This window comes from Diabrotica virgifera, chromosome 9 (genome assembly GCF_917563875.1).
Source record: "Diabrotica virgifera virgifera chromosome 9, PGI_DIABVI_V3a".
Taxonomy (NCBI): Eukaryota; Metazoa; Arthropoda; class Insecta; order Coleoptera; family Chrysomelidae; genus Diabrotica; species Diabrotica virgifera.
Genome location: NC_065451.1, coordinates 98794712 through 98819039, shown reverse-complemented (window position 1 = coordinate 98819039; position 24328 = coordinate 98794712). Strand labels below are relative to the sequence as shown.

The following is a 24328-nucleotide window of genomic DNA, read 5'->3' as shown; positions in this document are numbered from 1 at the left end:
ATTGATAGGAGATAAACTGTTCCATACAAAAAAAGGTTTCCTATTTATAATTCTCAGCCTAATCTTTGGTATCTTAAAATGTACAAAATTCACCATTCCACAGCTTTTATACTTAAAATTATTTAAAATATTATATATGAACATCACAGACTGCCGATCCCTTCTAGCAGAGAGTCTTTCGACTTTGAAATACCTTAGCATTGAATAATATGAGATTATATAAGGGTACACTCTATATTTTCTGAAATAAAGATATCTTAAAAAACGCTTTTGAACCTTTTCAATTAAATCCGTTTTAAAAGCTGTTGTTGGGGACCATATGACTGACGCATATTCTAGATTTGGTCTTACAATGGCATTGTAGAGCCTTATAATTGTGTCAATATCAAAGTCCCTAGAATTACGTATAATAAAACCTAATATTTTATATGCCTTATTTACAATACTATAAAGATGTTTATGAAAGCTCATGTTTGACTCAAAATTGACCCACAGATCCCTAAATTCATTTTTCCTGTCTATAACTACACCATCTATATGATAATCTTCAATGATGAAATTTAATTTACGAGTAAATGTGACAATTGAACATTTGCTAATATTAAGTGACATTTTATTAATTCTAAACCAACCAGCCACATGACTTAGATCAGACTGTAACATATGACAGTCTTCATTACATGAGATTGTTCTAAAAAGTTTAAAGTCATCAGCATACAGTAGGCTGGTTGAAACAGTTACTGATGCTGGTAAATCGTTGATAAAAAGTAGGAATAGTCAAGGGCCTAAATTACTACCCTGTGGGACACCTGACTTGGCATTAAACTGACCTGAAAATGTTCCTCCCACCTTTACTATCTGTGATCTGTGAAGCAGGTAAGATTTCATAAATTTATATGCATTCTCAGAGAAACCATATTCAACCAACTTATTTAAGAGTATGCCATGGTCCACCCGATCAAAAGCTTTTGCGCAGTCTGTATATATGACATCTAGCTGTTTTTTATTGACTATTGCATTACACGCATGTTCTGAAAATAGGCAAAGATTAGTAACTGTAGATTTATCTGGGAGAAAACCATGTTGTGAAATTGTTATTGATTCTTTTACAAAATTATATATATTTAAATATAAAATATTTTCAAAAATTTTAGCGACTCCATTCAAGATACTAATTAGTCTATAATTACATATGTCACATTTTTTACCATTTTTATGTACAGGAGAGATCACAGTATTTTTTAAATAGCTAGGAAATCGATTTTGTTCAATTGCTAAATTAAATATAAAAACTAAAGGCTTAATTATAAACTCAGCACAACCTTTATAAATATAAGACGGTATCTCATCAGGTCCTGTGGACTTTTTTGGTTTTTTTTTTTTAATGCTATTTAATATATCAGAATCTACAACTCTAGGAAACTTAAAGAGCCCCCAGCTTTCTTTATTTGAACTATAATCAGTGTCATCAGTTTCTGCATATACAGACTGAAAAAACTGTGCAAAAGCGTTAGCTATATTCTGAGAACCCTCGTAGCTCTCGGTGCCAAATACCATCTTCATTGGTACCCCACTAACACCTGCTTTTCCTTTTAAAAATCCCCAAAAACTACTGGGATCATTTGTTAGGTTCTTTTCTATATTTTGTTTATATAATTTGTAATCATTTTTTGTTTGAAATTTTATATTTTTTCTGAGTGTTAAATACATACTCAACTCTTCTGCATTTGCCTTACCTTTTTTAACTAAACAATGCAGACGATTTTTTAACCTAATATTTTTAACCAGATTAATGGAGAACCAAGACGGGAATTTTGCCACTGATTTATTCATTTTAACCTCAAATTTTGGTACTGATACATCCATAAAATCATACATCTTTGCATAGAAAAGACCCAAAGACCTGTCCACATCATCACATGTCAGTAGGTCAGACCAATCACATTGCTCAAGTAGCTTATATAACATCAAAAAATCACCTTTTGAGTAATCATATTTATAGTTTTTCTTTTATTTTTTTTTATTTTTTTTTTATTTTTTATTAATGATAGTGAAAGTAAGAGCAGGATGATATTTGTGTTCAGCAATCAGTGGACTATCTGACCTAATAACATCTGATACTGTAAGGTTTGACAATATGAGATCCAGCAATCTATTCATATGATTAAATACTCCATTACATTGCTGCAAGTTGCCCATATTCAGAAACTGATGCAAAAGAATGTTTTTATCACAGTCCATAATTATTATTTTCAAAACTTGGTAAGTTAAAATCCCCTATTATTAACATATTTTAATTTTGCTTTAAGATAACATCTTCAAAGAGATTTAAAAATGTTTCATACTTATCTATACAACAGTTAGGTGTAAAATAAACAACAGACATATAAAATATGGTTCTTCTAAAATCTATCTTGACAATAATACATTCAATATCACAGCTTACTTCCATTATTTCATAAGGTATTTCTTTTTTGAGTGCCATCAGTACACCTCCGCCTCGATTCGGATCACGATCTCTTCTTACCACATTATATCTATCATCAAACAGCTCATTGTCATAAAATTCTGCATTCAACCAAGTCTCTCATAGTGCAATAATATCATAGTCTTCAGATAATATGCTTGTGTATAATGTATCAGTTTTTGTCCTTAGACCACGAACATTTTGATAATAAATACGCAGTTCCTTCTTTAGATTATAATTCTTTAATATGAGATTAGTACCTATACCTGAGGATCCTCCGGTGCTGTCGGCACCCTCTTCTTTGCTAAAAACCGTGATACAATTGCCCCATTGGGCCATATCTCTTTTCGCCATGCTTTTTTGAAATTCTCTTGATTAATAGTCACTTTCATTGATGCATAAATCTCTGGTCGTTTGGACTCATGTTTCTCGCAATTTACTTCGAGAAAATTATTTGCATTTGCTTCAAATCTTCAGGTCTCGTATTAGGTGCCAATCGAGACACATGAAGTGATACATACTTAGAAATTACTTGGATACCAGTATCAACTTCATTTCTTCCAATAACGAATCTGCGGTTCCGTTGTTTATTTCTGGGTTTAACTGTTTCCCAGCCAACATTATCGTCGTTGGTTGATCCAAGCGCTTGTATTTCACGCATGACATTATTTTGGTGTGTCTGCAGAAGTGCCATCGTTGCTGCTGTAGGGTCGATCTTATTATTATTAGGATTTCTTGTTTGTTTTTGTTTTAAATTCGCTGCTGTCGCAGCCATATTATTGTCATTCGTGTTTGAAGTTGACGGTTGAGGTGTCATTTTGGTCAAACCTCCGTTTGCATTGTTACTAATAGCAGAAGATGAAAAATTACCATCAGTTTGACAATTAAATCTGTTCTGTGCTTGTGGTAGAGACGTATTGGTAGTTGCTTGCTGCAAGGTATTCTCCTTTTGACCTTGACTACTTTGCGTACCTGTACTTACTATTGATTTGCTTGGATTTTTTATACCATTTTTTCCATTGGACAATACTTTGAGATCTTCTATTTTTTCTTTATAGCTTTCAATGAGCGCTTTTTGAACACTATTGGAATATTCCTTTTCTTCTACCTTGAGCATAATTTCTTTTTTAAGAAACTGCATCTCTATATCAGAATCATTCGTCTTGAAGTCTGCATTCTTCAGGAATGAGGAGCACTTCACTTTACAGCCATCACATAACCAGAATAAATTGGTACTTTCCATTAAAACGTTTTGCCATGTATCTTTTAAAGACACGCACATTAAATGAAACACATTTTTACATAATTTGCACACAACTGACTTAGAATTTACTATAAAGTTGTCGGAGCAAACTCGACACACGTTCGCATCGTCGGCCATCTTGACTATTTATAACAATCTTATCGACATCCGGATCAACAATTACCCAAGAAATTCGTGTTGTACGGGTCAAAATACATAAAAAAACTTGTGTAAGTCCATCTAAATAAAGGAGCCCGTAGCACCCCTCCTGGCCACAGCACTAATTTGTTTATAAGCCAAAAAATTGTTTATATATATATAACACCGGTTTATAGCGTCCTGCGCCTTCCGGTTCCTATTCTCCAGCCGCGTCGATCTGTCCAATCTCCTGGTCGGAGATCTCTCTCAGACATGGCTTTCTGGATTCCACTTATCCAGGTTGTTTTCGGTCTGCCCCTTTTCCTTCTTTCCGGGGGTTGCCATTCCATTATTAGCTTTGGGAGTCGATGTTCCTCCATTCTTTGTACATGGCCATACCAACAAAGTTGTTTTTGTTGGACTTCTTCAATTATGTTTGTTTTTCTATTCATAACATCTCGTACCCGTTCATTCGTTATATGTGAGACTCTGGAGATGCAGGCCGATCTTCGCCAGAAGTCCATTTCCAGTGCAAGCAACTTCTGTTCTGTTCGCTTATTCAGTTGCCAGGTTTCACATCCATACAGTACCACGCTTTTAAAGATGCTATTATAAAGCTGTGTTTTCTTTTCTTTTGATATGGTTTTTGACCAAAGTAGCGAGTTCAAAGCTCCTATTACCTTCTTTCCTTTCATAATTCTTTCCTCTATTTCGAATTCTGTCCTTCCACTTTGTTGGATTCTCGTTCCAAGGTATACATAATCAGAGCTTGGCTCGATAACCATATCATCCTCTAGATGTAACTCACTTTTCTGTCCTCCTATACACATATATTTGGTTTTCTTCATATTAACGTATGGGCAACATTTTTTATATTCTCGAAACAGCCGGTTTGTCATAAATATTAGATCATCTTTATCCTGGGCAATCACCACCTGATCGTCAGCAAAATGCAGTGTGTATAATGTTGAGTCGTCGTTTAGCTGTATCCCCATTCCAGAACACGATTTGCGCCACTTATGCAAGACCTCATTTATATAGATTTTAAACAGTGTTGGCGATAAGCTGCATCCCTGTCGTAGTCCCTTATTCACCATGAAGCTATTGGATAATCTGCTGTTGATTTTTATGTTTGCTTGGATATTGTTATAGAATTGTTGCACTGCTTTTATTAAAGTTATATTAATAGGGGATTTTTCCAGGACTTGCCATAATTTACAAAGTGGTACGGTATCATATGCCTTAGTTAGATCAACGAATAGTAGATGTATTTCTCTGTCTCTGGCTACTTTTTTTTCATTGAGTTGGTTGAGCGTGAAAATGTGGTCGATACAGGATCTTCCTGCTCGGAATCCTGCTTGTTGTTCGATCTCTATAGGTGCATATTCATTTTATATTTGAGCTTTTAAAGTTTTCCCATATAATCTGCTAAAGGTGCTGGTTACAGTAATACAGCGATAGTTCTTGCAGTCTTCCTTGTTACCCTTTTTGTGTATTGGGTTATCCATCCTGTTTTCCAATTTTCTGGTATGTTTTCTCCATTTGTGTAGTTGTTGAAAATTAAGGTTATTAGTTTGATCAATTTTGCAGTTCCATTTTTTATAAGTTCCGCTGGTATTCCTTCTGGACCACATGCTTTTTTATTTTTTAGTGATTTAATCATTCTCTCAACGAATTCGTCATTTAATTCTACGACTTGACCATTTAAATTGTAGTGCTTTGGTGATGTATTTATGTATTCCTGTCTATTTTCTTGAAGTTCTTCTTTGTAGTGGGTTTTCCATTTTTTTAAATCAATCATTTGAAGGTTTGTATTATTTCTGTTTTCATTTCTTAGATTTCGAATGAACCTCCAAGCTTCTGAGGATCTGCTTCCACCTAGATGGCATTCCACTTCCCTACATCTCTGTTCCCAGGTATTGTTCTCATTTTTTGTTAACATTTTTTTATATTTGATTAATTCTTGGCGGTATAGGGTTTTATCATATGCGTTTTGTGATTTTAACCATTTATGATATTTCTGTTGTTTTATTTGTTTCTGTTGTTCAAGTTCATTGCTCCAGACTATGCTGTTATTTTTCCTGGTATTTGTTATCTCCTCCATGCCTAATGCTTCACTGGCTGCTTCCTTAATCGCAAGTGTTATTTTGTCGTAAATTATATTGGTGCTACATGTCAGGTCAATTTGATCAAGTTTTTGATCCAGTCTGTTCTGGTATAGGAACCTGGTGCTGTCGTCATATAGCCCAGTTAGTTTGTATTTGGGTTCTTTGATTATTTCTACTCTTTCTTCTTTCGATGTTTCATTTATTGCATATTTGAAGAGGAATTTGATTCGAGATATTAGTAGGTAATGGTCAGATCCGCATTCTACACCTCTATATACTCTTGTGTCTTGGATTTTCCATTCTGATTTTTGTTTTATTATAATGTAGTCTATAATCGATCGTAGTTGTCTTGTCTCTTGATGCCAAGTGAACTTATGTATGTCCTTGTGGGGATAGAAACCGTTTAAAATTTTTAGGTTAAATTGTTGGCATAGACTAATGAGCCTTTCTCCATTATCATTGGTTACTTCTTCCCCGTAGTTTCCTACAATTAGGTGGTCCTTCTGTCTTCCTGTTCTTGCATTCAGGTCGCCCATCATTAATATCTCCCGTTGATCTCCGATTTTAGAAATCGTGTCTTCAAGCTCTTGTTGGAATGCGTCTTTTTCGTTTATTAATGTATCTTCGGTAGGGGCATATATACCTATTACTGTGGTTCTGTGTCCATGGATGTTTAAGTTGACAGTCAGAATTCTCTCGTTTATTGCTTCCCAATTTGTTATTTTATTTTTATATCTCTTATCGATAAGGATTGATACTCCTTTGGCAGCTCTTTGATGTTTTTGTACGCCACTGAAGATGTGGATAAAATTATCAATTTCAAAATTGTTTATAACTTTAAAACATTGCTGAGGCTGCTTAAATAATCCGATTTCAATTCTGTAAAGTGCATTAGATAGGTGGACTATTTCTTTATATGTAAAAAAATTGAAAAATCTTTGTATGTTCTAGTTTTTGTTGTGCGAGATTTTAAAAAATTTTAATTTAAAAAAAAAGTTTAGATTGCAAAATTATTATGCAAAATCTAGTAAGTCAATTTTAATGAAATTTGGCGTACGGTTTTAGCACATTACAAAAATTTTCTAAGCGAATTAGGAAGGTTCCAAGTGTAACCTAAGTGATGGAAAATCATTGAAAAGGACATGCTTGTTTTGCCCCCTTATTTTATATTTATTGCTATTTTGAAGCAAGGGTGATAAATTGAGACATTTTTAACCAATCGCATCTGATAGAAAATTTAATTATCTTTGTTTTATTCCTATAGGACTTTGTTCTAAAATGAATAGTTTTTAAGTTATAAGCAAAAAAAGTAGAAAAAAAAACGAAATTTTTTGAAATTTTTAAATATTTTATTTTTTTTATTAACGTTCCGGGCATATTTGAGAAGGAGCATAAATCAATTATTATTAACGAAGTTATCACCTAACTTTATCCGCAAAAATCTGAATGCCACCTCTCACATCCACCTAAAAACAGATCCTTATGCCTGGTTGCACCAACAGATCTTAAGCTCCAGCTTAGCTAAGCTCTACTTCTAGATAGGGCCTCCTTGAGTATCACTTACGTTGCACCATAATTTTAGATTCTTACCTTATTATCAATTATATCTATTATTATATTATGGTATTCTTATTATAATATATTATAATTATATTATATTAATTCTTATGATATTCTCGACTTAAGCCTAAGATCTGTTGGTGCAACCGGGCATTACTGGTCTATATCCATAGAATCAATGAATCCAGCGTCGTAGATAAGTATTAAGTATTTTTAAAATAAATATTGATTCATTAACATTAAATTATTAAACGTTAATAATACCTGGTTTTTAATTTCAGAGGTCTTTAAAATTTCCTTAAAAAAAGAGTTTAAAATGCACCTTTCAACACAGTTTATTATGCTTGTTTAAAATAGGCAAACAGATTTTCAAAATTTCCATATACAGGCTGTTGGTTCAAGGACACAATTACTTTATATTTTTTTGTTAATCCGGTCCTGGATTTTCCTTGTCATTAGTAATTGGGTCGTTCCAATGTGGTAAATAAGTATTGATTATTTTTAAAATGGGTATTTAGTCATTACCTTCCATAATTTATAATTAAAGTTAATAATACCTAGTTTTCAATGTCAGAGTTCTTAAAAAATTAAATATAAGTTCAAAATTAAAGTCAAAAATTGTCTGGCCAAAAAATTAAAGCAAACCAATAAACTTAGTTTCTTGTGCTCTTTTCAAATATGCAAAGAGATTTTCAAAATTTGAATATACAGGGTGTTGTTTTAATTTCACAATTACTTTGTAATTTTTTGTTAATCCGGACCTGAGTTTTTCTTGTGGTTAGTATGTCGGTCGTTTGGGTTTTGAATGAGACATATGTGTACCAAATATCAAAAAAGTCTACAGGGTGGTTCTAAAGTTATGGCTTAGGAAAGAAATGGGCAAAATCGATAAAACATCCTGTAGCTCGGTTATAAAAGTCGGTAGGGCAAAAAATGTAGTATATCTAGAACCGCCTCGGTGACCTCTATTCACCATTAAAGTATTTCCGTTTCCCAATGAAACACCCCGTATAACAGGGGTGGGCAAATACTTTTAAGCGCGGGCCAAAATGAAATGTCAAAATGTCTTCCCGGACAGAGGACTACACCGTGTACCGCGTTTTTGGTGGAGTTTTTTTTTTCTGTCCAAGAAATGTTTTTGGAAAAAATACTATAAGTATTATTGTAAAGCATTTGGACAAAGGAATTTGATTGTTAATAATAGATAGTTGTCTTACTTGGGTGTACAGGCGAACAGTTTGTGCCCAGTAAAAAATATGCCACGTAATTTTTAAATAAATATGGCCAATCATAGTATTTAGTCATAAAAAAGATCCGGATAAAAAATGGAGATATTGAACAATAGCACAAAATTAAATACTTAGGAGTCTGGATTACGGAAGATATAAATCCGAAATCAGAAATTCGATTATGAATAGAGCAATCAAGAGCAGTCTTTTTGAATATGAGGAAATTTTTGAATAACCAAAGACACAATGTACAAATTCGATACCAGATGGTAAAATGTTATATTCACTCTATTCTTTTTTATGGTGCACTGTTAATGTTGATTAAATGAGAAAGCTGGTAGATTTTGAGATGTTTTAGGAGAATTTTGAAAATGCCATTGACCGATAATATTGCAAACGAAATGGTGTTGCACAGAATGGGAAGAGAACTTTTGACCACCATAAAAGGAGACAGACAGCATATTTGGAGCACATACTTAGAAATGATAAGTACGAGTTGGTGCAGCTGATTATTCAACTATATTTGAGGGGTGCCAAACCATAACGTTGAAAGTGCCCAAAATAAAAGTTTTCAGTAGAGACAAAAAATTGTTCTAGTTGAAAAGTAATGAACGAATTAATTCTTAAAATTTTTATGGTTTTATGGTTACTTTGGTTCAATTAACACTATTATCATACAAATTTGAAGTCAGTGAAATAAAATAGTTTATGCTTTTATTAATTTAAAAAAACTAAGAGAACAAAACGTTTTAAGTGCCATTCTTTATGCAAGTCATAACGTTGTAAGTGTATATTTACTTGCACTTAAAAGTCAAGAGAAAAATACCAAATTAACAATAATTATAGTAAAAATAAAACTAACAAGTATTTACTTACTTAAGTAACTTGAATGAAAAATTTAAAGATCAGCATTTTGTAAGGTTTTCATAAAACGTTTTTGCTTCTTCTGCTAAATATGGTAGCATGGCTTGGATATCTTTATTTTTTTCGGTAGACAATGGCACAGGGGTTTCCTTCATCTCGATTTCCAACTCCTCAAAGCTCGCCTTAGTGATTCCAGGTTTGATCACTGAAGTTTTAAGCCATGGAGCAAAATCCGAGTAACTTTTCTTTGTATAAACTTCACCAAAGTCTTCAGATGTTACTCGAATCATAGTAGCCGAAGATATCTGCAACTTTTTGGTGTTTATCATGGATATAGCTTGATTCATCCAGTCAAAAAATGTTGTAGTATCCACTACTAAGAACGGATTTTTTTTCCAGCATTAGCAATCATTTCAATGAGGTCTTTTGGTATAAGCGGCTTGGCATGCTTCTTTGCCTTTTCTATAATAGCAAAATCACGATCACACGCGAAACAGGTATGTCCTTTCACAGGAAATTTATGAATAATTTCTGAAAAGAAACCTTTCGCAATCAAAACGAGATACATAACAAGTTAAGCCTGGTTCTTATTTTGACCACCACAATTATCTGACCAGAGGATTAGTTTCTGCTTATTTGTAGTGAATCCAATTTCTCTACTGGTAAAAAATCTGTACAGACAAGAAGCTATCTCGTTAGACCCCCTTTGCCCGATAGTTTCATTCCAGAAAAACATGATGCCCCTTCCTTCGTCTTCTAAATGAATACCCATATTAACGCAGCAAGTTGATGGCTGTAGTACATTTGAGTATGAGTTAATGTTGGAAGATAATCTGTTGCTGGAGATCAAATTGAACCATTCTAATATCTGAGTTATTTTCTCTGGATTCTATACCATCTTTACTCATTTGTTGTCTTGCTAGCTCAGCTTTTCTGTGGTGAATTTCTAGTTTTTGCTTACTATCAGTTTTTATTTCTTCTGTTGGAGCTGTGTCTATTTGGACTTTAAACGAGTCGCATGTTGGGCATGTGTCAACTCGTGGGGGCTTAAAAGAAAGATTAAACTCTGTCAAAAATATGTCATTAGACCACTGTCTAGAAGTCTAGATACTGGTGGCTCGGTAGAATCAACACAGTACTTCTCCAAAAATCATTTGTACAACTTTACTACATTAAGCTCTGTCGGGAGATATTTTCGATTTGGAGCGTCACTTCTACCGTAGTGACTTTCTTGCGCTGGAATTGACGATATATAATTAATGATCTTTTCTTTCCATTCAGGCTCGCGTCTTTGTCTTTTACCGCCCCGTTTATCTTTCAAACTTTCGTCGTCACAACCAATTTTCTCGGCTAGAATCTGCACACGTCGTCCACTTACACCAAAAGTCTCACAAAATGTCTTCTTGCAAACCTGAAAAAATTTGAGTTAACTTCTGCTTGCAGAACACAATTTATTAATTAAAGCTTCAAAAGAAAGCTATTCAATTTAACATACCTGAAATTCAGACATGCCCCGAATTATTAGAATATATTTGTATGTCCGTTGTCGCCGGCTTTGGGTTGCATCATCGTAACTACCATGTCTCCTATTTACTAAGCAGACCCGAATGAGGTTTTTTAGGTATATTTGCTGTTCATTATAATTCCCCGTATCCCAAAAGGTACGGAAAAGCTTCTTACGGCAATCTAATGTTATGCACGTACATGAGAACTGGCATTTGCAGGACACCTTAAACGAAAATAATAATTAAAAAATGGTAACCCTAAAGTCCAAATAAATCGTATTTGCTTCGAGTGTTACTAAATAAAAAATACTTTAAGCAAAAAACATAGCAGAAACAAAACAAAGATATAGCGTTTATTATTGTTTTTTAAATGGTACTTTAATATCACAACAAAAATATTTTTATCAGAACTTACCTCCTTTGGCTCAGTTTTTTCACATACTTCATTATTTTTGGTATTTATGTACGTAAGTCCTCTGTTTTTACTGTCTTTCCTCATAGTTTTTTCCATTTCAATGTATTTAAAACACGTTTTTTTGACGCTACAGTCACACACTCAAGTACTTCGTCTGCCATTTTGCGTAGACTGATCGTAGCAACTGTGCAACAACTGATAAGGCACATACAGCGTTATGACCTTCTCTTTCCCAGTATTCAAGGCGGGGGCATCGGAGAGCTTTGATTTCAAGAGTGCAGCTAAAGGTCGGCAATACAACGTTTTTATCATATAAAACGTATTTCAGCTCGAGTGGCACTTACAACGTTATGGTTTGGCACCCCTCATTTAAGAAAATCAGTATTTTTCAATTATTATTCTCGTCGTGCTTGTAATGAGGGGAAAATGATTTAGTAATTTCTTATTAAAGTTTTCAACAAATAAATTGAGTTTTGTCATAAATTGTTTGACGTTTGAGTGCATATTAAAAGCGAACTGGTTTTTTCCTTGTAGATTATTTAGTTCATTCAAATATTTTACGATATCTACAGAAAATGAGAAATCGTTTAGCCATGCCTTATTTTGCAATTCAGGAAAATTATGTAGTTTTTCTTTTATTGACAAGAAAGCTATTTTATCAATCAAGTTAATATTGAAACCTGTCCAAAACTTTATCGATGCTAAGCCATCTCAGTTCAGTGTAATAAGGAATTTCGTAAAAGTCACTTTCAATTTCTCTCAAAAATTTAACAAACTGGCGATGATTTTAGGCACGTCCCAGGATAAAATTCACAACCGTTGTCACAATGCGGCTTAAAAATAATATATCTTTTTCTAGCTGCAACTCTTTTACTTCGTCGCTCGTTCCTTTTAGTAAGCCCGCATTTTCCCTGTTAAGCTAGGAAAATCCTCCGTAGTAAAATGCTTACTACTTTGTTCCAAGTTAAATTTACTTTAACTGAACTGTGAACACTCTTCAACAGCGATAAAGAAGTCTTCACTGGTAGTTTCTTAGTCAACACTAAGAAGGTCCTCGCTAATTTCACATTTCTTGTTAATACCTCGAATGATTATTAATAATTGACTTGTGTCAGCAATATCACAGGACTCATCTAAAGCCAGAGAACAATATGTAAAATCAGCAATTTTTGTTTTTCGCTGGTCAGTACTAGTCAGTTTTCCTTAAATACTATTATTCTTCTCGAAAGGCTTACATTTTCAAGAATATGTTTCTTTTCAGGATAACATATCTCCTACACTTCTACCATGCATTGCTTAACAAATTCTGCTTCATTAAACGGTTTATAGAACTTAGCAATTTTGTGTGCAATAGCATAACCTGCTTTTGTGGTAGATTTCCCGATATTACTTTGTTTGGTAAAAATATTTTGTTGTTTATCCAAGTTTTTCGCCAAGTTTTCTGCTGCTCTTTTAAGTTCTTTTAAAGTAGGGATATGGTTAGGGCAACTGGAAATTATAATACCTATATTATTTATATATTTCATTATTTATATGAACACTATGCACATTAATTCTGTAGATCTCAACAAAATCGCACAAGAGATTAAAAAAAATTGATTGCGGGATTTTTCAACGGGCCGCATAAAATAAGCAAAAGGGCCGGCTTTTGCCCACCCCTGCCGTATAACATACCTACACCATCATTGTAATATTATGTTTGTACATAACTGTTAGTTAATTTTGTAGTTTGTTCCTGATGAAGATAAAAAATTAATAAATACTCATCGAAATATCGAATTCAACAGAATTAAATGTAGTTTCAATCTAAGCCACAGACCGTAATTCCCGATAATTCAACACTATTCTTCAATATGCTCAACCCTTAGAGTAGGGAGAATTTCACACTTCCCTGGGGAAGTGTAGGGAAGTGTGAAATTCTCCCTACTCTAAGGCTCAACCAAATGAATCTGGCTCTTCGTAGTCGGAGTTATAGGACTCATATGTAGTGTCATCTGAATGATTTTGATGACAGTAGGGGGTCGTCGTCGACCAAGTCTTCGATGGCGACGGTAGTGTCATCAGTAAAGCTCGGATTTATAGGCAACAAAAATTGAAGAAAAAGTCGCCTATATAGGCAAAGATTTTTATTAAAAAAGGCAGGAATATTAACATTTAGGCAAAATATAGGCAATAAAGGAATATAACTTATTATTTATTGTACAAAGTGAATTAACGTAATATTAACTTAAGGCAGGTATATTTACACATTAGTATAAATAAACTAGTAACTAAATAACTGTTAATTAATAATTAAACATTGTAACCACTTAAAATTTTATCATTAATAGAAGCAACTAAATGTGTTTCAATATTTTCGGTCTTAAAACTATGTCTTCGATCACTTAAAATTAATTTGTACATTGAAAACGAACGTTCGACATCGACAGATGTAATTGGAGCATATTTCAGAGCGGATAATAAATCTGGCATAATTTGTAATTCCTCGGAAAATGTCCCATTCAAAACTTTAGCAACATTAGGTAAAAACGAAAAACCTTCATTCTTGTCGAAAACATATTTCATTTTTTTAAAAATTAATTGACCGTTACTTCCAGGTGCCGATTTAATTTTCGTCTTTAAATTATCTATTAATTTTACTGACTCACATAAATTTCTCTCTTGTTTTTCTAATAAAGTAATTGTGGTAACTATTAATTTATAATTGTCATTGATATAAGCGAGTTCCTGTTTCAATTAGGGATTTTTTAATATTTTTTTTGCTTCTCGAATGGCTTCGGAAATATCATCATCAAATTCTGACATAACTAATTCTATTTCATTGCAGTGTTCAAAGTAAAAAAACTGCTTCGAGCCAGGTTCCCCACCTTGTAATTCCTTGTTTAGGTGGCAAAGGGACACCGGGAAGTCTTTCTTTATATATTTGCACCCTCAACGGAGCCTTTACAAAAACTTTTTTCATAAAATTTATAAAATTATTTACCAACGGAAACAGATTTCTATGGAACGCCGTTTTACTTTTTATTCTTACATTTTTATTTGGTTATTTTTAAACGTACAACATCTTTATTCAACTGAATGAAATTGTTTGTTTAGTTCTACTATTTAAAATGTTGCATGAATAAAAATGTTCCTTGATAAAAATGTGTCGGTCAAATATATTTAAGAGTCATATTAAATGCTTTCCATTTTTATGATACAATGAAAATTTTCAACAAACATTTTAATTCATGTAACATTTTAATTCAAACAACAAATAAATAGGAAACATTTTAAATAATTTATTTTTAATGTTGGTCGAATAAAAATGACACTTTATTTAAAATGTTTGTTGAATTAAAATGTTACATGATAATTTTTGTACGAATTAAAATGTTTGTTGATAATTTTAATTGGTCGCTGCAGTCAGCGGGTGCTGCGAGAACTATCAAAGTATGTCATTTGGCAACGTTGAATGCTTGTCTGTCAATAGTCATAGACAGCGTAAAAAAAGTCAATAGTTTTTCAAGGCGTTCCATACTGTTCGGAGTGAGCATGATTGATTATTCGCGGGCTGTGTTTAGAAACTTACAACTAAAGTTATGTCAGTATGCTGTGTTGGCGGCCTTGTCTAAGGTTGGCGGTAATCGTCCACCCTTTGACATAACGTCCGTCAAGTCGGCTATTTTGTGGTTATGTTTAATATTTACAATAATCTTAGACAAGGACAATAATTTATAATATATTACCAAGCTTGGATTTTGTATTTTGTCACGATTTCCTGATAATGGATGTTATTGCTGTGAAGCGGGGAATACATCGATCATTACTGGATGCAGAAAGAAGCATATATAATGGTTTTGGAAACTCTCAACGTATTTTGCTTGAATTAAACTACTGTCTTAGAAACTTAAACAGAATCAGACCTTTGCTAAGGACAAATAATTATGATATTATTAAAAACTCTTTGGAACAAATGATTCAAATTATACGAGAAAATAATGCCAATTCATTTGGTTACATCTCAGGGACTGTAAATAACACAGGTAAGAAAACAACAATAGATGAGAAATTTGTTAAAATATTTTTTAAATACTCTTAACTTCAATAGGAAACCATATTTAATGAATTGTTTACCTCTTTATAGCTCCAGGGCGACCAGCAATTGATATTACTAGTGAACAATTGAGGTTACTATTTAATCAAGGATTTTCTGCCAAAAAAATGTCAAAAGAATTTAACTGTAATGTCTCAACTATTTACAAGAGGTGTTATGAAGAAGGTCTAAAATTTAGAAATAAGTATACTTTACTTACTGATGAGGAATTAAAAAATGTTATCAAAAGATTACATGATATATACCCAAACAGTGGATCTGTGGTAATGTATAAAAGATACATTTTTTTAACTTTTTTACCTAAGATGAAACCATGTTTACCCTATAAAACTATAGGTACCTATACAAATATAATGTGAACTTTCAGTTTTTTTATTTTGCATAGGTACTATCAGCACCAAAAGTCCTACCAATTTTCAACCAGAGACTAATGCTATATTAGTAACCAATTAGGGTTAACTATGAGATGGGCCCGCCTTCATCTGGTGATAGTTCTCTCTCTGTTATTATTCTTACAACTAGTTTTTCTATAAGTCTAAAGTGATAACTTGCATTTTCCATTACAACACTATTACAAAGTTCTTAGGAAGAAGATGTATTTGTTGAACCATTCTTGAAAGACATCATGTCCTCATGGTAGTCAGCAGTACGAGTTGATTTAAAAGTTAATAAACCACCTTCAACAAAACAGCCTGAACTGCCAATGTGTACTATTATCAGTTTGCACCCCTTCCCTAATGGTGTATGGCCATCATTGATCCATGTTTCATCCAGATAAAATGTTTTTCTTTTTTGGTTTCTTATTTCTTTTACGGTTCTTAGGAAATGTCTTCTACAAACGATAATATTTCCATAATGTACTTCAACTAATTTTCAAGTATGTAATCCTTATCATCTGGAAATGAGGCAAGAACTTTATCCAATGTTGGAAATTCTTCTCTAAAGAATTCATGCACTTTTTGCCAAAGTCCTTCTTTTAAATATTCTATTTGAAATTTTGGTTTTCCTGGAGATTTAATTGGCACTTCAAAACTACAACATTTTCTTTAGTAACTCTGTAAATCATAGTTTTCTCAACACCAAGTGTGCTGCTAACTAACTCAACGGTCTCATCAACAATTTTACATAAAAGTTTGTCAGTAAATGATTTAAAACAATTATATATTAATGTTTTTTCATTAACTGTTATACTCTGTTTCAAAAAGCTATAGAGAAATAAAATGGGAAGTGTCATAAAATTTGGCTGAATTTGGGTGTTATCCATAGCTGTAGCACATAGGTAAAATTTATCATCATTAAACTTAATAATTAAAGTAAATTAAAAATTATAAACGTAGGTAATAATAAAAGGCAATTTTTGGAAAGTAATTTGATCTGCAATTTGAGTACCTACATCTATTTAAGTAAAATTTCTTGGTTGACCCTTTAGTTATAACGCCAGAGGATAATCACAGTTCTTTAGATGAAGAAGAAAAATTCAATTGTACCTTTAATTTTCTTTATAAACCTGTTATGCATTATGTCTATATGAGTATTAAATTTTTATTTCTTTTAATATAATTTTTATGAATTCATATTCTTTTCTCAATAATCCCCCCTGGCCACCTCTGGCCCAATGTTTATCGTGGATAACAATAGGCAAAACCCATAATTTTGACACAAAACAGGGTGATACTACCTACCATTTATGAAAGGAAAGAATTTTGCAATGGAAACTACAGAAGTGCCATAATTTATTGATGATTTACCCTGTAATCTTTTTGAATACCTGAGATTTTATTACTCTATACCTTTTTGAAACAGTATAGAGGACCAAGTTTTCGGTGTTTACATGGCACTTCTAAATTTTCTATAACACTAGCATACACAACTTGGATCTACCTACAAAATGGAAATCCCACTATCACATTTTCTGTGAAATAAGTTCATAAGGTATTTATCTAGTCAATTTGGATTACTGTCCTAGATTCTTGTAATTTTATTAAACAAATAGGAGGGTACTTATTGAAAATAATCTGATGAGAGGACTATGACAATGTAATGTATAGTTTGGTAGGCGACAACTTTGTGCTGCAAAGCCAGCTACGGTCAACTCAGTGATGCCAAGCTGGTGATGGTCAACTCAATGATAGTAAAATTGACGCTCCGAAACTCGGCAAAAAGAATACAATAATATATTATGCAATTATTTATTATACAATATAATATACAATTTATATAAAAATTGATTAATATAACGAAAATATATAAGAGATTTTAAAATAATATAATATACAATCTATTAAAAAACTAGTTCATATTGTAATTGTGTGAAATCCCTCCGAGATATTCGATCAAATTTTGCCTGGTATAATTTTTCCAGTTTCTTATTTAGAATCTGTTATAGCCATATATTTTTATTTTATTAATCAAATTCTGTAATCAAATTTTTTCTATAGATTATATATTATATTGTATTATAATAAATAATTGCATAATATATTATTGTATTCCTTTTCACCAAGTTGATCATCACAGAGTTTACCATCGCCAAGATGACCATCTCCGACTAGGCATCGCTGACTTTACAGTGCCGAGTTGACCTGCTCCATCTATAGTTCAGTGGGGTTTTGGTCAACTCAACCTTTTTTTCTATTGTTCTGGGCAGCTTATGGTTATAAAAGATCCAAAACCAAAGGATAATATAAAATGGGCCTTGCAAACACAATTGGGGTAACTGGAAATTCTCCTTTTAAGGGAAATTGACCCTAAGACTGGTACAAGACTTTTGTTGGTGATAGTACAGTGGGTTAGTTAATCTACAACACCTTTTGAACCAAGCAAGATTTGATGTCTGATGAAAATTAAAAAACACATAAAATACCAATACTTGCATAAAAATGACATGTGTCACTCAACCCAAGTCGGAAAGGATGTTGTCAACAGAAATTTGTTAAATAGAATGAGGGTCCAATGATCATTTAAAAGGTATTTCAACTCCATGCATTCTACTTTTAAAATATTCATCAATCCAAATAAGATTATTATGACTGAAATACCTTTTAGATACTATTTCCTTTAAACATATTTGACTGACAATGATCTATGGGGTGAGTTGAGTGCCACATATCACTTTTATGACAGAAAGTGATAAAACCTGATATCTTGCTCCCTTCAAAAAAAGCTACAGGGATGCAGTTTTGTCCCTCACTGTATAGGATTTTATATAGTTAAGTATAAAGTGTGTGTAGATTTAGAGTGATGTGCACTAGTGCAAAAATTGCATATTTGTTGCATGAAACGAAGTCAAGAACTGTATTTTTGTTGTATTTTTTTTTTTAGATGATGGATGGATATCTTAAATCCGAGGGGTTGGTGGTACAAAGAAAACGTATAAGAAATATTTTAACAGAAATTGACCCAATAGGAACTGCGAAAAGATGGAATGGAACAATAAAGCGAAGAATGTATCAAGTAGCCACTCCAAATTCCTTATGGCACATGGATGCTCATATGAAATTGTCCAGGTAGTTGTTAATATGAACTAATTTTATTTTCCTTTTAGCTTCCTTTTCAAAATACCTATGAATAGTATTAAAACAAAGTGATTTTATAAAATATACTTTTTAGGTGGGGATTTTCAACTCATGGTTGTATAGACGGATATTCAAGAATAATTATATATGTAAGCTGTGCAACATCAGTAACTGCAGAGACAGTAATAAAATTATTTGTACCTGCTGTATCAAAATATGGGCTGCCCTCACGTGTTCGTTCAGACCATGGATATGAAAATATATTTGTGGCAATATTAATGAACTCAATTCGTGGTATTGGTAGGGGTAGTCATATTACTGGAAAGTCTGTACATAATCAGCGAATTGAAAGATTATGGGTTGATGTTTTCCAACAAGTTATTGGAAAGTTTTATAACCTATTCTATAATATGGAGGAGAACAGAATTTTAGATCCCAAAAACATCATGCACCTATATGCTTTGCATAAAGTATATTTGAAAGAAATTAACAAAAATTTAAAACAATTTCAAAGGGCTTGGAATTATCATAAAATACGCACAGAAGGTAACAGAAGTCCACATGAACTATGGCTGAATGGGTTTATCAGTAATATAAATTCTGAACACACAGCTATTGAAGAACTTGCAAATAGCCAAGAAGAAATAAATGAACGTATTCGCAATATATTTGAACATCAATATGGCTTGAACACAACGTCTATTGCTGAAGATGTTAATAACATATCGCAGTAGACTGAAGAACTACAACTCACACAAGCACAATTGCTTAATATAAACAACATATTAAATATTAATGATACTTCAAACAATGAAAAATATTTATCATGTATAGATCAGTTAATGATTTAATTTATGGATTTTATTAAAAATTTGTTTTTTACAGATATTTTTCTTATACCTTCACAATCTTTACAGGTTAAAAATGTGCTGTTGAATACATGTTTATAATTAAAATACTTCAAATTACATTTACATGTAATGTTTAATTTAAATATGGAACTCTTAGATAATATGGAAGCTGGAGAAACACCTAAAAATAACTGACCTCCAAAACGTGAAAATCAATCAAAATCTCGAAGTCAAAATTTTACACCTTCACAATACTTTCCCTCAATAATACATATCCTATCTAAAGATAGGTATGTATTTTATTGAGGGAAAGTAAAAAACTATATCTGTATGTTTTGTGAAATAAAATTTTCCTATAACCATCTTACTACTGTAGATTCTGTGTTTAATGTACTTTAGAAGGAGTTACTGAATGACAGGTGCTTATATATCTGTGACTTGTTTAATTTAAAAAATGGCTCTATTTCAAAATAGAACTCATTTTTCATTCCCTATTACCAACACAGTTCCTTGGGTGTTATACTCAAGAAGCTGACTCTAACATGTTATATGAGTAAAACCAGTTTAGTATAATACCAAATTTTCAAAGGGCCAAAAGTGATTACTTGAAAGCGGAAAATTTTCTTCAAGACTAGAACAATTTACCCAATGTATGTCATCTACTTAGATGCATTGTTTATATAGGTGCTACTTTATCATGAAAACAATATGGTGTACAAATTCTGACAAAAGGGTTAATGTAAGAGGATTAAAAAAATTAACTCTTATGTCACTTGAATTTGTACACTATGTTGTCTTTGTGGTAAAGTAGTATATTAAAAAGGCATTTAAGTTAATGTCGTAAGTACATTAGTTACTTGTTCTAATTTTGTAGACGTTTGCCATTTATGAAGTTATCACATTTGGCATTTGGAAAATTTGGTAGTATAATTATTTTATTCATATAATACGATGGTGAAAAGGGAATCTATTTAAAATAATTTCGCCTAAATCTGTCATTAGCTACATTATACATCATTTTGTAAAGTGGGGGTTAACTATTATTAAGTTATGGGGGTTATTAAAACACTTAAAATTTTAAATAATGAAACTTATTGAAGCCATATTATTATGTAATGTAAAAGATACTAAAACAATAAAATATTGTAGATATTTTTATTTATTTACTTTCAAATATTGCACATTGGTGAATACATATTAAAAATCAAAATTAATTAAACAAAAAATGTTTAAACCCTGTATAATACATTAGTGCATGGAGTAAAGCTAAACTTGAACCTTCACATTTCTAAATTTTCAAATGGGATGCAGGGGAGAACAAACATTAGGAATTCTAGTAAACAGTAAAGTAGCCTTATTTTTGAAGGTATCCAAAAAGTTGTTTAGAATTAAGACCAATGTTTAGATTTGAAATCTCACACACCTGAAAATATTTTGTTGTCTTTAGTGTAAAAAGAATATTGGTAATCCAACTTAGATGTCTCCCTCTTATCACTTTATTTACTGCTATATATTTTATAATAACTATAATAATGTATTATTTGGTGGAAATCAGTTAACTGTTTTAAACGAAACAATTTAATACTAATTTACAAGATCCTAGATGATGTATACAGCGGAATAACAATTTTGCACCAGTAACACTAAAAAATCACAAAAATGTTGAAGAAAATGTGGATAACTAAAAGATAAAAAATTGGATGAAATGTTATTAAAAAGTAGATAGATAAGAGGGTTATTCCTAAGGTGTTTGAAGTTGATATTTTTTGTAATGCTAAAAACATTAAAATTAGACCAAAACTTATTTTGTGTTGTAGGCAGCTGCAATGCTGTAACTTTATATCTGGACACTTTCTTTACTTCTCATCATCAGTGGCATCACAGCTCGTTATGAGCCAAAGCCTTTTTCAGAACAATCTTCCATTCGTTTCTGTCTCTGGCAACTCTTCTCCGTGCTCTAACTCCAATTGACTTTAAGTCAACCTCTTTCTTTACTTCTAAATAAACTTTTTTGATACTGTCAAAAAGGGTGTGTTTGAATTTAGAAATGTGATGTTTTCATATTATTATGTTTTAAGAAAATAAAAAGTTTAGTGAACTTTTTGACAAGCACAGTAAATGCTTAAGAATTATTGTAAATGTATGCTTCGTCAGACGATAAACACAAAATAAAATCTTGCTTTAACTGTTGATAACTGGAGTAAGTCATTGGTACATGTATAGTGTTTGTACATGTACTAAATGTAGGACGTTGTGCTAAACCTACCAAAGTGCTGAACTCAATCAAAATGGAATCTGGCATTTGATATGAACCAGTTACTACAAAAACAAACTGCCCAATTTTTTCATCATGCAAACATCTTACGTACATTTCTAAGAAATGTAAAATTTTAGACTCTTCATTGGTCAAAAAGTCACCTGCCGCTTTTAAACAATTAGCTACCTTATTAGGAGTGGGTTTTTGGAAATCGAGTAAGGTTCCAAAATCGCATTTATTCCAAAATGAACTGTATTTTTCAACATTAATTCCAAGTCTCAGTGTATCTATAAATTGTTTTGGCGTTTGTACAAGAGTATTCGATGCAATAGAGGCCACTTGCTCAAAAATTTCATCACAGGATGGCAGTTCATAAAACTGAAATGAATTAAAAGTATTTGTCAATATTTCCTTTTCTTTGTTGTTTAAAGAATTAAAATTACTCATAGCTTTTTTTAAAATTAACCTTTCACACGGGTTTAAGAAATTGTAAAACTCTTCAACAAGTATATTTTTATCAATTTCCTTGAGAGGATCTGCAATCAACAAAAGCATTATTTTAGACAACTTGGAAGGAATACTTCCAGTTAATAGCAACATGTGCTCCAAAATTCTACCTATAAGTGTAAAGTTTGATTTATCTTTTCTAACTCTATTTAGGGATAAAAACGGCACTAAACAATCTTCACCATGAAAATAAAGGTTTTCTATTTTCTTAAAAAATAAATTAAATAGTTCTTTGGTTAAACCTCCACCATCTATTCCCATTTCACCTTCAAATATTACTGACAAATTCTTTTCAACTATACTTTCATCTTTATAATATTTAAACATCTCATGAACACAGTTTGCTCTTGTGATGTTCATATGAAATATGTCAGCATATTCGTCGATAGTAGGAAAAATGGGTCCCAAGTTATTGTTTGTATTGTTAACATCATTAAATTCATATTCTTGAATTAATGGATCCATATCTTGTGAGGTTGAAGGTGTTGAAGAGTATACATTTGGTATTGTTGTTGTTGGTCTTACGGTTGTGGTTGTTCGTTGACTTGATGTTATGGTTTCTGTTTGATTTACGTTTGCATGAGCTACATTTGTTACTGTTCTCTGTGATGATATCTGTTGCGTAGGAGGTAGATCTCGATTTGGGACGACAACTATTTGACTTTGGCCTAAATTTTCTTTTAATTGGAGAACATTTTCATATTCAATAAAAATAATTTTTTTTTGCCGATCCATTTTGGCTAATTTAAATCCTAGTAATTTTAATGGAGCACTGGGATAGAGGGAACAAATATAGTCTTCAATGTGGTCAATATTCCAATCAAGCTGAAATTTTGCATCTTCATTACTGTATCCTAAAAATATAAGTAGGTTTTAATATATTTTTAATTAATTTTGTAAAGGATTTCAGAGAGATACATCTAGATATATATCATATCTAAATTATACCTTTTAATGTAGGGAATAATTGTAAATGATAACCAATGTAAGTGATTCCAAGAGAAAATCATACTATTTTATTTAAGAACCTTTTAACAATTTTTTAAGTAGTTTCTTACGTTGAAGACATTTGAAAAATATTTTTTTTTAATTACAAAAAAAAACAAAATTTAAAAAAATATCTCAACAATATGTTAAGTAGGTAAAGGGTGTGGGTATTTTGCAGACCAGACAAAAGCTTGCAGACTGTAGGTTAAAACACACTTTATGGGTAGCACTTCTTAGTATATATTTCAATTTTTTTAACCCCACCTTAAGCATAGTTTACACTTGTATCTGTTTAGTTATTCTTGAAGACTGGGATTCAAAAAACAATTAATATAAAAATAAATTATAGACCGTGAACATTCTTTATAGGTAGCACCTTTTAGTAGATATTCCAATTTTTTTAACCTTCCTTAAGGGTATTTTTTTGTATCTTTTTAGTTTTTCTTGCTGACTGGGGGTCAAAAAACAATTTACAAAAAAATATTATACACCTATATAACGAAAAGTCTTCATAGGTTGCATAATGAAACATGTATTTAAAAATTTTAAGCCCCACCCTAAGGGTAGATTTTTCGCAATTTTTAAC

At 31.9% G+C, this 24328-nt stretch overlaps 1 protein-coding gene across 1 annotated transcript; it reads right to left on the bottom strand.

Annotated features, from left to right (window-relative positions):
• Nucleotides 1–22113: 22113 nt before the first annotated feature.
• On the bottom strand, nucleotides 22114–23220 carry LOC126891167 (uncharacterized). The gene has a single exon (XM_050660350.1). It carries the CDS (start codon nucleotides 23218–23220, stop codon nucleotides 22114–22116), a length of 1107 nt encoding a protein of 368 aa, XP_050516307.1.
• Nucleotides 23221–24328: the final 1108 nt, after the last annotated feature.

Coding starts and splice junctions, on each gene's coding strand:
- LOC126891167 (XM_050660350.1), bottom strand. CDS start 23,220: ATGGATCCATTAATTCAAGAATATGAATTTAATGATGTTAACAATACA.